Source organism: Eurypyga helias, unplaced genomic scaffold (genome assembly GCF_000690775.1).
Source record: "Eurypyga helias isolate BGI_N326 unplaced genomic scaffold, ASM69077v1 scaffold4117, whole genome shotgun sequence".
NCBI lineage: Eukaryota > Metazoa > Chordata > Aves > Eurypygiformes > Eurypygidae > Eurypyga > Eurypyga helias.
The window spans coordinates 1-11,848 of NW_010259641.1; the positions used below are offsets into that span (position 1 = coordinate 1).

Sequence of the window (11,848 nt, forward strand, 5' to 3'; positions counted from 1 at the left end):
ACACAGCTCGGTGTCGTCGGCACACAGTGCCAGTCCCATTACGTGTGTACACATATGTGCCTGTGTCTGTGTGTGTGTAGTGGAGGACAGACAGGACTGGCCCCCCTTCTCTGAGCACGGGCAGCAGGCAGGCAGCCCTGCCTTCAGCCATCCAGTGTGTCCCAGGGCAGTGTCCCCAGCCCAGAGGTGTTGGGGGCAGGATCGCTGCTCCCCCTTGGTCTGTAATGCAGCCTGGAGGTGGCTTCTTTCCTCTGAGCTCTGGATTTTGGGGTCGGGGGGGGTCTGTTTTCTGCAGAGGTCGGGCAGCAAGCACACAACCACGCCTGCAGATAACTACTACCTGGCTCGGAGGAGGACTCTGCAAGTGGTGGTCAGCTCCTTGCTAACCGAAGCTGGCTTCGAGAGCGCTGAAAAGGCCGCGGTTGAGACGCTGACAGAGATGTTACAGAGCTGTGAGTATCCACCTTTGTGAGCGCCCAGCAAAGTCATGCTGGTCCCTAAACTTTCTTGGTTCTCTGTTCTCAAATTGGCCTTTGCTCTTTGGTTTTTTTCTGTTTTTTTTTTTTAATTTATATTATCTTGTGTTCCTGATGTTAGCAAAAGCAGAAGCTAGACCGGTGGCTAGAGCACAGCCCTGGAGTCTGTGAGTGTGAGCTGTTTGTCTGAGCTCAGAAGTACTTACTCATCTTACCCAGTGAGCATTAGGTATCCTAATAAGCTCCACATATTGGGGTGCTGCCAGAATAAACAGAAAAATAGCCAAGTTCCAGACATTTGGTTAGTTAAGGCTGGAGAAGTGCCTGTGTTTGGCAGCTCTGCTCCTGCTTTTCTGCGTGATGTGCGTAGGACCTCGGGTTACGTATTTTTCTGAAATCGAGGTAACAAAAGTGATACAAGAGGAAATGACCTCAAGTTGAACCAGGGGAGGCTTAAATGGGATATTAGGAAGAATTTCTTCCTGGAAAGGGCTGCCAGGCATTGGAACGGGCTGCCCAGGGATGGGGGGCGTCACCATCCCTGGAGGGATTTGAGGCTTGTGGACAAGGTGATCAGGGACATGGTTTAGTCATGGGCTTGGCAGTGTAGGGGTAGTGGTTGGACTTGATGATCTTAAAGGTCTTTTCCAACATAAAAGATTTTATGATTCTAAGATAAAATCCTTTTTTGTATTTTTTTCAGGCTTGTGCTGTATATTTGCCTGTTGCATTTGTGGACACCATCCAACTCTTTCATCTTTAGTGTCTCCATGCTTGGCACATGCTTTAATTTTAAATACACAAGCTCTAAGACACTGGATTCCAGGAACTGTTTTCCCTTCCTTGCTAAATTTGCTAAAAAATCAGGTCTTTCAAGCCAGGGTTGTGCTGATACACACGTGTGGTCACCCTCTGAATCGAATATATGGTGGTGTTTGGTTTTTTTCCCCCAGATATTTCCGAAATTGGAAGGAGTGCAAAGTCCTACTGTGAACACACGGCCAGAACGCAGCCTACGCTCTCGGATATAGTGGTTACTCTGGTGGAAATGGGTGAGTAGTTGACTCGTCCCACTAATTCCAGCTGCCTGCAGTGCAAAAGGTTTGAGTGCAGGAAAATGTTTCTGGTGTTTGTGTGATGCCCACTGTTCCAGGCCTCACGCAGACACTCGGATATCGCTGCTGCGGATGCCGTATGAATATAGACAAAGTGCTTTTCTTTCTCATGTAATTTGGAACACTTGGAAAAATTCTGGAGAAGTCTAAGAGAAGGGATTTTTGATGGGATAAACTCTTGGTGTGATTTCTGTTTCCTCTTTTGCACTTCAGGGTTCAATGTTGAAACACTTCCTGCCTACGCCAAGCGCTCCCAGAGGATGGTCATCACTGCCCGTACGTGGGAAATCCTTTTCCTTCTTATGCAGGAAACTGGAAATAATTTAGCATTCCTATCTGCTGGCATCAAGAGAGTGCCGGTGTTCCTGATGGTCCAGTGCTGCTGGACATGCAGTTTGTGTTAAGGATTCCTGTAATGACTATGGGATAGGTGAAGGAATGTACCCTCTGGTGAATCAGTTGCTTTTGCCTGAGAATCCTCAAGATGGTTTTGTTCTTCCTGCGTAGGAGAGAGGGGTCAAGTAATCCTTGCTCCCTTTTGGGATGCTGAACACAACCTGAAACTATTGCTGGTGGGATATTCCCTGTCCCTTTTCTGGGGCCTGGAGACGTGGGTCACAGCTAAGTTAGCACTTTATACCCAACTCTTGGCGTGGTGAAGCTGGCTGATGTGGCCGTGTGTGTTTTTTAACTGCAGCTCCTGTGACAAACCAGCCCGTGACTCCCAAAGCCCTGACAGCTGGACAGAACAAGCCACATCCGCCCCACATTCCTGGTCATTTCCCTGAGTTTCCAGATCCTCACACTTACATCAAGACACCAGTGAGTGAAAAAAAGATTTTTATGCCATTTGGGGTCCGTCTGAAGCCAGTGACACCAGGAGTGATGTATTTTCACTGCAGCGCTGGTACTGTTCATCCAAAACCTTGTTTCTCCTGGCATAATGCATCGCTTGTCGTTTGTGGGTTGCCCTTGCTGTAGATTCCTGACTGATAATCTGTGCATGTTGAAGGTCAGTGCTGGCCTGTAGCACCTGCATCCTAGTAGTGATTTGAAGTTCAGCTCTCTGCTTCACATACACTGAGGCCGTCCTTTCCTCTTTACCTTCCTGCTCCACAGACATACCGGGAGCCAGTGTCTGATTATCAAGTCCTGCGGGAAAAGGCAGCATCTCAACGGCGCGACGTAGAAAGAGCTCTCACACGTTTCATGGCCAAGACGGGAGAAACGCAGAGTCTCTTCAAAGATGATGTTAGCACATTCCCATGTGAGTTATCCGGGACACTGGATGCAGTGAATGACAGCTGTCTAACTGAGCACACACTCCATTAGTGTTCTGGCTGCTGCAGGAGGGGAGTGCTGAATGAGCACATTGCATTTGCCCTTCCGATGCACGGGAAGGCTGGGAGATTAGGAATTTTCTATTTAAAATGGGGAACACCAGAATCCAAGCCACATGGTAGGCTTTCACCTCCACCAGAGGCTCGCTTTCTTCTGTGGGTGGAAAAGGCCTTGACTGATACAAATTCAGAGCTCGTCCCAATCCTGTCCCTGCCCCCACTGTAACTTTTGAACAAGTAATTTCTTCTCTCTGACATGTTTGTGGTAGGCAGTGGAGGTTTTCCTATTTCTCTGACTGCAAGGCAGTGATGAGAATTCCCACCTTCCCAAGGGTCACTGACAGCACAGATGTCAGTGTTACCTTAAGGGGGACTAAGTGATGCTTCAGCCTCAGAGATAACTCAACTTTTATGGAGGTCAGGAAGGATTTTTTGTGTTAGTATAATGCTGTGTCCTTGGCTGGAAACATGAAGGGGCCTCAGAAAACAGGAAGTTAGAGACTGTCATCTTTCAGGGACAGCATATTTCATTCCCAATTCCTGAGAGCAGCAGGAAAAGCGTGTGTGTGTTTAAAATCAGAACCAGTAAAAGTGTTTAGTCTCCAAGTAACTCGTTAGCTATGTGCTTTGTAATCTCCAAGTCTTTTCCCAGCTCGTTGACTGTGTCCTTTTCCCTAGTGATCGCTGCCAGGCCTTTCACTGTACCCTACCTGACAGCTCTTCTCCCCTCTGAGCTGGAAATGCAGCAAATGGAAGAAACGGATTCATCTGAGCAGGATGACCAGACAGACACGGAGAACCTCCCCCTGCACATGAGCACGGTATGCCCAGCCTGAGAGATCAAGGTCTCTTGGGCCCAACTTTCTTACACTTACGAAACCTCGCTCTTTGCCTGTCTTCCTTGCAGCTGGGCAGAGGGGGTGGGAAACGCAGTGGGTTGTGTTTTACCAGGTGTAAGTGACTGAACAGTGTCATGGTTCTTTAACTTCCTACAGCATGCAGTGCAAAGGGAGCTCAGATCCTGAGCTTTCAGTACAACCTTAATTTCAGTGTTGGGGGAGAGGGGGTTGTTCTAGAATCCCAGACTGCTCCCGAAGGCCATCCGCCTGTGTTAGGAGTCCTCACCTTTAATGCAGCTCCTGTTCTGCTGTTTATCTTAGCTGTTGATGATCTGCTTTGCCCATAGGTTATGTGGTTTGAACTTCTAAGCCTTGTTTAGCCTAACTTTGGTTGTTACACTTTTGGTTGGTTTTTTTCTTGTGGCAGGATGATTCAGGACCTGAAAAGGAGAATGCTTCAGTGTTACAGCAGAACACCTCCCTGTCAGGCAGTCGGAATGGGGAGGAAAATATGATAGACAATCCCTACCTCCGGCCGGTGAAAAAGCCCAAGATCCGCAGAAAGAAGTGAGGTGTAGCCAGCTGGCTGCTGAGAGGAAGAGAAACCCGGGGGGGTTCACCCCCGCTGCTATGGGTGAGAGGCGTGGAACAGGACAGGAGAGGCAATCCAGCTGAGTGGCAGAAGCAGAGGAACGATCTCTCTGCATAGTGAACTACACTCTTACCCTGGTTTGCGATGCTTTTCCCCTCCGCTCTCCCGCTGACTCGGAACGGTCAACGGTCAGTTGCTGTAACAACGTGGGTTACGGATGGGATTTGTCTCCTTTACTTTGGTTTGTTCTCACTGTCGGCAGGATTTACTCTCTGAAGAGATGGGGGACACAAAGGGTCTTGCTGCTCGGCCAGAGCCTCTGTAGAGCCTTCCCAGCAGGCTGTACAGAACACAAAGGCATAATTGGTTTGGGGCTGTCTCGCAGGCTAGAAGAGAAACTTCTGCAATCAACCCTGCCTGGCTTTATAATCTAAGGAGCATGTACTAACAGAGACAGAAAAATCCCAGAGAGGTTTCTTTCTTTGGATTCTTGGCAGGTAAAAGCAAACAGACTTTCCTTTTATAAACTGAAGGCGTCTGATGTGTTGGTGAGAGAGTGAAGTGTAAATACGGAGTGTTCTCTTCTCACCTTGCTGGCTGCAGCTGCACTTTTGACTTAAAAGTGCTAAGTGTGGTGTTTACCCCCTTCTGCTTCCAGATTATTTTTTAGCAGTATGAATGGCAAAAGATTTCACAGCTCCTCCAGGGTATTTTTCAGTTCTATTGTTTAGTTTCAACACGGCACAACTCCTTTGAGAGTTCACGCCTTCACCAGCTGTTTTGAAAGATGCTGTGCTGGAAAACTTGGGATATGGAATAAAGCTGTATTGGTTGCAGCCCGCAAGGCCGTGCTACTGATGGTGGGGTTTTATTTTGCCCATTCTCAAATACGGGCTTTTATCAACAGGAGTTGCTCTTTTTTTCCCCCTTTATTTACCCAGAGGAGACAACTATTTCAGCTGTGAAAATAACTGGTTATAGGAGTATTGTAATTGTTAGCTGGTTCTGGAGGGCTTTGCTTTAATTTGCCTTCACTTGGGCAAAAAATGGGTTAAATTTCTTTGACAAAAGCCTGCTGTAGTTTGGTCCAGTCTCCTATGCATCTCTTCTGGATGAAAAGGTGGTGCTGGGAGGGGCAGCAAAGACTGCCAGGCAGGTCATGGTTTCCTAGAGCAGCAGCTGAATGCAAGGAGTCTGTTGCAGTCACCGCAGGGACCAGAGTTACATGTGTACAGGTTCACCTCTGTTAGTTAAGGCATCCCCCAAGGCCTCCCTCTTCCCCTGTCACCCAGGGAGGAGGAAGACAAAATGCAGTGATTGTTCCAGTGAGAACAGAAAAAAAATTTGAAATGGTGTCTCTAGCAAAAAAAGTCCTGCATGTGCCGTTGTTGCTGGTGCCTTGGTTGTACAGAATAAAAAATGTACAGAGACATTGTGTATGTATGTATATATAAAAATTTGTATCTTTTTTTACTTGGATGAAGCAGTTTTTGTAACAAAGAAATCCCTCGCTGGGTGGAAAGAAAATTGTAATTTTTATGTTCATAATAAAAGAAATTTTATCTCCTGCAAGCCAAACTGGCCGAGTCCTTCAAGTTTCATGAGTGGACAAGCACCTGAATGGAGCCTGAGAGTGTTTTCAGTGGGATCTACAAGCAGTAGGCGGTCTTGTCCTTCCCTTTGCATCTCTTCCTTTCTCCCTAGCAACACTTGATAGCTGAAAAGGTTGGGAAATTTCCAACAAAAACTTTTGTTCATTAGAAATACGTTCCGTGAGGACAAAGCATCTTTGGGAATACCATCAGTTTTGCAAAAGCTTTAGTGGAAGGTTTCTTCAATCGCTGGTGGAGCATATGGTTGAGAAAGACCAAGGCCAGGCTATATGAGGCATAGAGCAACCTGGTCTAGTGGAAGGTGTCCCTGCCCATGGCAGGGGGTGGGACTGGGTGGTCTTTAAGGGCCCTTCCCACCCAAACCATTCCATGACTGCAGAATCACAGTTACTGCTTGCTTTCTTTTACATCTTTTATACAGGTATTTTTCTCCCGTTCTGAAAACCATGACAGATGGAGGTGAAGGATGCGGTATGATCCATGAATACAATAGTGAAGCCTCAAGCAGCCATAAATCCCAGGTCTTGTGACTCCCTGGAAATTGTACTGCCCACCCTCTCCTTCAAAAGATTGCATCAAAAGGGGCAACTGTGAATAAGTAAGGACATCCCTTTTTGACAGCTGCAACTGCAAAGCAGTCTTTTGTGGTTGGGAGGGAAGGGGCCAACGTGCCTAGAAAAGAGAGGTCATGAGCAGCTGTTGTGCATATGTGAGAGCGCTTGAAGACCGAAAATGGGAAATTGGAAGAATGCATTTTGGTTTTATGGCTGAAGTTGGGCTACAGGTGAAATTTGCTACAGAAAGAGCTAATCAGACCCAGAAAATGTGAAAGCCTGCTGTGTGACTGGTACTTAGGCTGAGAATGAATGCTGCCTGCTCTTGGTTTTCCCCTGAGATTGAATCAGGCTTGTGATCAGACAGATTAAGTCTGTGTGTGAAGGTTTGTAAACATTTATAGAAATCCCTAGGGTCCGAGTTGTACATTACAGAAACACTGTAAAAACGGATGATGAATTTTACCTTTCTGTTTCAGCCTAAATTGATTTCCGTGACCAGATTCTTAATTAGCAGCATGTTGCTTGCTTATTGCTTGAGATTATCTTCCTCAGGAGGGAAAAAGCTACTAATACAAGCATTGATCTTGCAGGCCATCTGCTCTAACCTGTCCCAGCACAGGCTCTTTCCCCCCGATGATGGCTGGAGAGAAAGAATGACTCTGCACACAGCCATTATACTCTCTCAGAACAGACCTGTGGGCAGCCTAGCACCTGTGGTTGTGCCATTTACGCCCCCATTTTTCTCAGCTCTGCTCATGCTGTGGGTGGACCGCTGGGCCTGGCGTGGAGCGTCTGTTGGAGAGGGGATGGTGGTGAGGAGGCCAGGGAAGGCACCTGAGGAGAAGATGGCGGTGTTTGCTCCCAGTGCTGAGGAGACGGGGCAGCAGCTAAGCTGCCTTCTAGCTGTGTTAATTTGGCTCCTCTTCAGTGCCAGCGAGGATAGGATTTGGTGAGGGGAAGGCCCTTGTGGTGGGGGAAGCCGCGTTGGGCTGGGTGGTGAAGTGAGGTGTTTCCATGGCGACAGAAAATGGCCGCCAGCCCGGCCTGGGCCGAGAGGCTGAGGGGTGCTGCGTGCAGGCCCTGGCAGCACCCAAACTCCCGCAGAGGCAGCAGACACCTGTCGCAATGCCAGGTAAACACAACTAGTGGCAAGAAATCCTTCTTTTTGAAATAGTTTTATTTGGAGAGGCTGCGTACTGCAGATGAGTGTCTCCACGAGCGCGTGGGAAGCGGGGGCGAGGCCTGAGCTCCATGCGGCTGCAGCCCGGGCTCCTCAGCTGTAGTATAAACTCAGGTATGCCACTCGGTCCCGGTTTTTGGTGAATTCCTTGTCTGTGGTCATCTGAAAGACAACTACCATCGCTTCAGAAAAGCGCAGGGAGATGTGCGATGGAGAACCTTAACCTATGTCTTAAATCAAAAAGGTTTTCTTTTCAGCAGAGCCACGTGGGGAAGTCTGCGCTCTGGTTCTCTCGCGTTGTGGATCAAAACTCCCAGATCAAATTTCTCAATAGAAGGGTTTTTTTGAAGGACTGTAACCGGTTTTGCAGAGCAGCATTTTCTCATAGAGAATCGCTGTGTACCTTGTGCCCCAGGCTAGTAAAGCCATGTCCCCAGTGGGCCAGTGAGGAAAGGATGACAAAACATAGCGCAAATGCATTGAAGAAACCATGTTTTCCTTCATCAGAACATTAAGCCAGGAATAATATCCTCTTAATTCTATCCTTACCTTCTGCACGTCCATTTTTACCATCCTCTTTGCTGGCTTCGGCGCTAAAGACCAGTCTGGAGAACCAAACTTCATCGGCCAAGTGATTTTTTTGTGTAATTGCTTGTCTGTTTTGTAAGTTCCAGGTCTAAAGAAAAGAGGCACAAAATATCTCATTTCTGGAGCTGGTGTGTGATGTTTGTAATACCGGAATTTACCAGCCCTATCTCAATCCATGGGAGAAATGCATGTTCTGGTATTCCAGTCGCCATGCTAAGTTAAAGACTAAAGCCAGGGAGCTTTTTGAAGATAAAAAAGCATTGCTAGGAAATCAGTTATCAATCTCCCATTTACATTAGTATTTTTCTCTGCTAGTACTCCTGCTTATTATTAAAAGTGGAAGAAAATGAGTTACATTACCCAGGGAAAAATTCTTTATCTGAAGGCTTATCTGGAAACCGTGGTGTCTTACTGGAAAACGGAGCATAGGCAGGTTGGCATTTTCTCTCTTTCTTCCAGGATGACTGGTACATTGCTGGGCTGGGAGTCACGGTCTGTGAGAGAGAAAATTTCTGTACAGAAGATTTTGTTTTGCAAACCATTCCTACGTGCTCTGATCAGCACCCAGCTGGGCCTTACAGACCCGCTCTTCAATGCAAGCTTTGGCTACTCTGATAGCGTAAAAAATCAGAATAAGTCAAATATGCACTTCCTACTCCTTATCTAGTGCATCCTGTGATGTTATTCTGGAGAAGTTGGGCCAGAAAACAGTGTGTTTTTTCAGGTTGTTTAATGGGCTTCCTCCCTGATTTTCCCTCAGTGTGTACATTTACACACGTGCGTATGTGATCCGAAGGAATGTGTGTATACAAACGCATCTGTCCATGTTGCCAGAGCTCATGGTCAGTCATCGGTCTCTAGGCTCAACACCTCTCACTAGACTATGCTAAAGGAGAGCTGTAGCTGCCGTATATATGAAGTTGGAGGCACCCCCAGCACGTGATTGAAACTGATGGTCTTTGCTGGGAACCACCTACACGTTCTTGCAAAGCAGTTCTGCCCCTTTGAAGTGTGCTTGTCTTACCTGTGGCTCTGGTATGAAACGCTGCGCTGTTCTCGCTCCTAGCACATAGCCTTTCTTGCTCAGTGGTTTGTTTTCCAAAGAGTATCTGAGGCTGTTTGTCTGCGATTCAAAAGCAGAAGTGTTGCGCTACTGACATTTTAAAGACACTATTTGCATAAGGGCAGAAGTACATGAGTAGCAGATGTAATTCCTGTTAATTCCTCTGATTTCTCACTAACGGAGTGCTAGGGCAGCTGGAGCTCTGAGAGCTGCCTCATTTGGAAGGGGAGGGGAATTTTCTAGGTATATGTGGAGACCTTGTACAACGGGTTTGTAGGGCAGGTGTAGGGCACCCCCGTGTCTGGCTGGCCATGGTTCTATTGCTCCTGTGCTGTGCGTTTTCTGTGAAGGAAAAGCTCTGAGCAGGAAGAACTGAACAGCTTACCTCTGGACTCAGGTAACAGCCTGGCCCAAGTGAAGGGTGTCCCGTGATGGTTGTCAGCTGGATTCCCAGCCTGTCTGGGGCGTGGTGGAGAGGGAACATTTTCCTCTCTTGGCATGACCCAAATGAGATCCGCTTCTGGACATCTGTGAGATCAGGAGAGAGAAATGTCAACAGTGGAGATGACCGTTTGTTGCATTTCTTCCTCCTTAAGTACTTGCTGATCTCTGCCTGAGGCCACCCATCCCCTTATCTCCCAGATGGGAATTTCCCTTGGCCCTGGATATTTGAGAGGGGTCTGCCTGTTTCTTCCTGCCACAAAGCTCCTTTTTCCCCAGCTTGCGCAAAGGGCAGCCCAGCTGTGGGAAAGCCCAGTGCCGATGGGGATCTGGGTGAGAAGGAAAGCCCTTGTGCCCGTACCCCCCCACCGGGTGCCCACACCTCACACGGCTCACCTTTCCGCTCCCTCTCTGCTGCCATGCTGCCCTGCCAGGCGTGGGATGTGTGTACTCTGGTTGCTATAGACACGGAGCAGTGCATGCTGGAGGGAATGCTGGCAACGGCAGCGCCTGAGGGTGCAGGGGAAAGAGGGGGATCAGTAACAGCTCTGTGGATTTCACCTGCCTGGCTCTCACTCCGAGGAGCTGCTGTTTGCACACTGTGAGTCAGTAGGGGAGAGGTCTATGGGTCAGCAGTCTGTGGATTGTGCTGTCAGGACCCTTCTCTGTGATCTCTCTTGTGATATAACCCGATGTGCCCCGTTGTCTGCTCTCCGTGTTTGTCCCTGTGCCTGGCTGGCATGGTACAGCAGCAAAAACACCCTGGAAAATGCCATACTGGAATTAAGTCCAGCTTGGGGATTCAGGCCCTTCCCTCAACACAAGTGTGTCATAAGAGATTCGGGGAGTATGAAAATACTAAGAGCGAGATGAGTGAAGCAGTGAGGATTGTTGCTTTTGCAGAACACTTTATTTAATGATTCTTATTCCAGGCAATAGGATCAGAGGGGTCTGTTTGCTGTAATCACATTTGTTGTTTTTAGTCACATTGTTATCTTCATGGCCAGTTGCAGCAGGAGCAGCTGGCGTCAAAGACGAGGCCATTCTGGCAGGTCTGCACAAAGGTTTCACCGTTAACGCAGTTGTAGAAGTTGCTCTTGTTGGTTGGATCTGCATAGATGCCGTTGGCCTTGCCAGCACAGAAACCGCTCCCACCACCGCTCCCTGAGCCTCCACTCCCACTTCCACCTCCTTGGCTAGGAGCTTCAGTGATGGGAGGATTGGGCTCAGCTGGAGGCACACAGTCTGAAATAAAAGCAGGAAAGGGCTTATTTTTGTGTTGACAGTCTCCCAGCCCTCCCCTCCCTTCATAGGCCCTTTAGTGGTGGGGTCAGCTATTAAAGTGATATTCCCCCAAAGTCTGGCCTGGCTCACACCAGGCCTTTGAAATGTCTGGACCCAGATCCAAGTTACAGTCTCCCCCGTTTGCCCCAGGGGATGTAGAGTGAAGGGATCTGTCCATGGCAATCCCTAGCTGTGACTTCCAAAGAAAGTCTTTATCCACCAAGGCTCCAGAGATACAGGTTTGTGAATCTCTGAAGCACTGCATCAGGAGTGAGCTGGAGGGTCCCCTTCAAGAAGCACATGCTACTCAAGAGACTCACTGCCATTTTGCAGACCAAGACCGTTCTTCAGGGTGGTGATCAGGGGAAATTTGCCTTCCTTGCAGAAGGTGCCAGTGAAGTCATCCATATCAAGGGCCCAAACCATAGCACCTCCAAAATTATTCTTTTTCAGCCAGTCAACCTGTTCAGAGCCGGGGAGAAATCCTGATTAGTCCCAGGCCACTGCAGGCGGCCTCCTGCCCTATCATCAGCACAGCCACACGTCCCACCATACCTTGATGTTGAAGCTCTTGATGTTGTCGTAGCCAACCCATTCGTTTCCCTTGTAGGCGTAGGGCACGTCCTGGGGTGCATCCCAAGCCTGGGTGGCTCCAGAGTCCAGGAAAGTGCAAATCTGAGAGAAAAGGGCAGAGAGGGAGAGGAGTTAGCAAGGTCCTACAAAAAAGGGCAGTTGGACTATTTCATAGGTTAAAAATTCC

General features: G+C 48.3%; 3 protein-coding genes across 3 annotated transcripts in view; 1 reads left to right on the forward strand and 2 right to left on the reverse strand.

The window, feature by feature from the left end:
* Positions 1-284: 284 nt before the first annotated feature.
* On the forward strand, positions 285-4,341 carry TAF8 (TAF8 RNA polymerase II, TATA box binding protein (TBP)-associated factor, 43kDa). Its single transcript, XM_010154702.1, has 7 exons — positions 285-452; positions 1,430-1,528; positions 1,805-1,867; positions 2,289-2,413; positions 2,711-2,858; positions 3,610-3,752; positions 4,198-4,341. The coding sequence occupies exons 1-7, from the start codon at positions 440-442 to the stop codon at positions 4,339-4,341; spliced, it is 735 nt and encodes a 244-aa protein (XP_010153004.1). The 5' UTR covers positions 285-439.
* A 3,464-nt stretch (positions 4,342-7,805) lies between these two features.
* PIFO (primary cilia formation) lies at positions 7,806-10,225 on the reverse strand. The gene is made up of 6 exons (XM_010154703.1): positions 10,201-10,225; positions 9,749-9,891; positions 9,325-9,423; positions 8,661-8,794; positions 8,262-8,388; positions 7,806-7,874 (listed from the first exon to the last, which is right to left on the reverse strand). Exons 1-6 carry the CDS (start codon positions 10,223-10,225, stop codon positions 7,806-7,808), a joined length of 597 nt encoding a protein of 198 aa, XP_010153005.1.
* A 576-nt stretch (positions 10,226-10,801) lies between these two features.
* Positions 10,802-11,848, reverse strand: part of CHIA (chitinase, acidic) — a gene marked incomplete at its 5' end in the record, with an annotated part of 1,538 nt that continues 491 nt past the window's right edge. The window contains 3 exon segments of the mRNA XM_010154704.1: positions 10,802-11,049; positions 11,409-11,550; positions 11,644-11,810. Of these exon segments, the coding sequence (XP_010153006.1) occupies positions 10,802-11,049; positions 11,409-11,550; positions 11,644-11,810 (557 nt within the window).

Coding starts and splice junctions, on each gene's coding strand:
- TAF8 (XM_010154702.1), top strand. Junction 1,868..2,288: donor GAGGATGGTCATCACTGCCC/GTACGTGGGAAA, acceptor TTTTAACTGCAG/CTCCTGTGACAAACCAGCCC. Junction 2,859..3,609: donor TGATGTTAGCACATTCCCAT/GTGAGTTATCCG, acceptor CCTTTTCCCTAG/TGATCGCTGCCAGGCCTTTC.
- PIFO (XM_010154703.1), bottom strand. CDS start 10,225: ATGGCAGCAGAGAGGGAGCGGAAAG. Junction 9,892..10,200: donor AGCAGAGAGGGAGCGGAAAG/GTGAGCCGTGTG, acceptor CTGATCTCACAG/ATGTCCAGAAGCGGATCTCA. Junction 7,875..8,261: donor TAAAAATGGACGTGCAGAAG/GTAAGGATAGAA, acceptor GTTGTCTTTCAG/ATGACCACAGACAAGGAATT.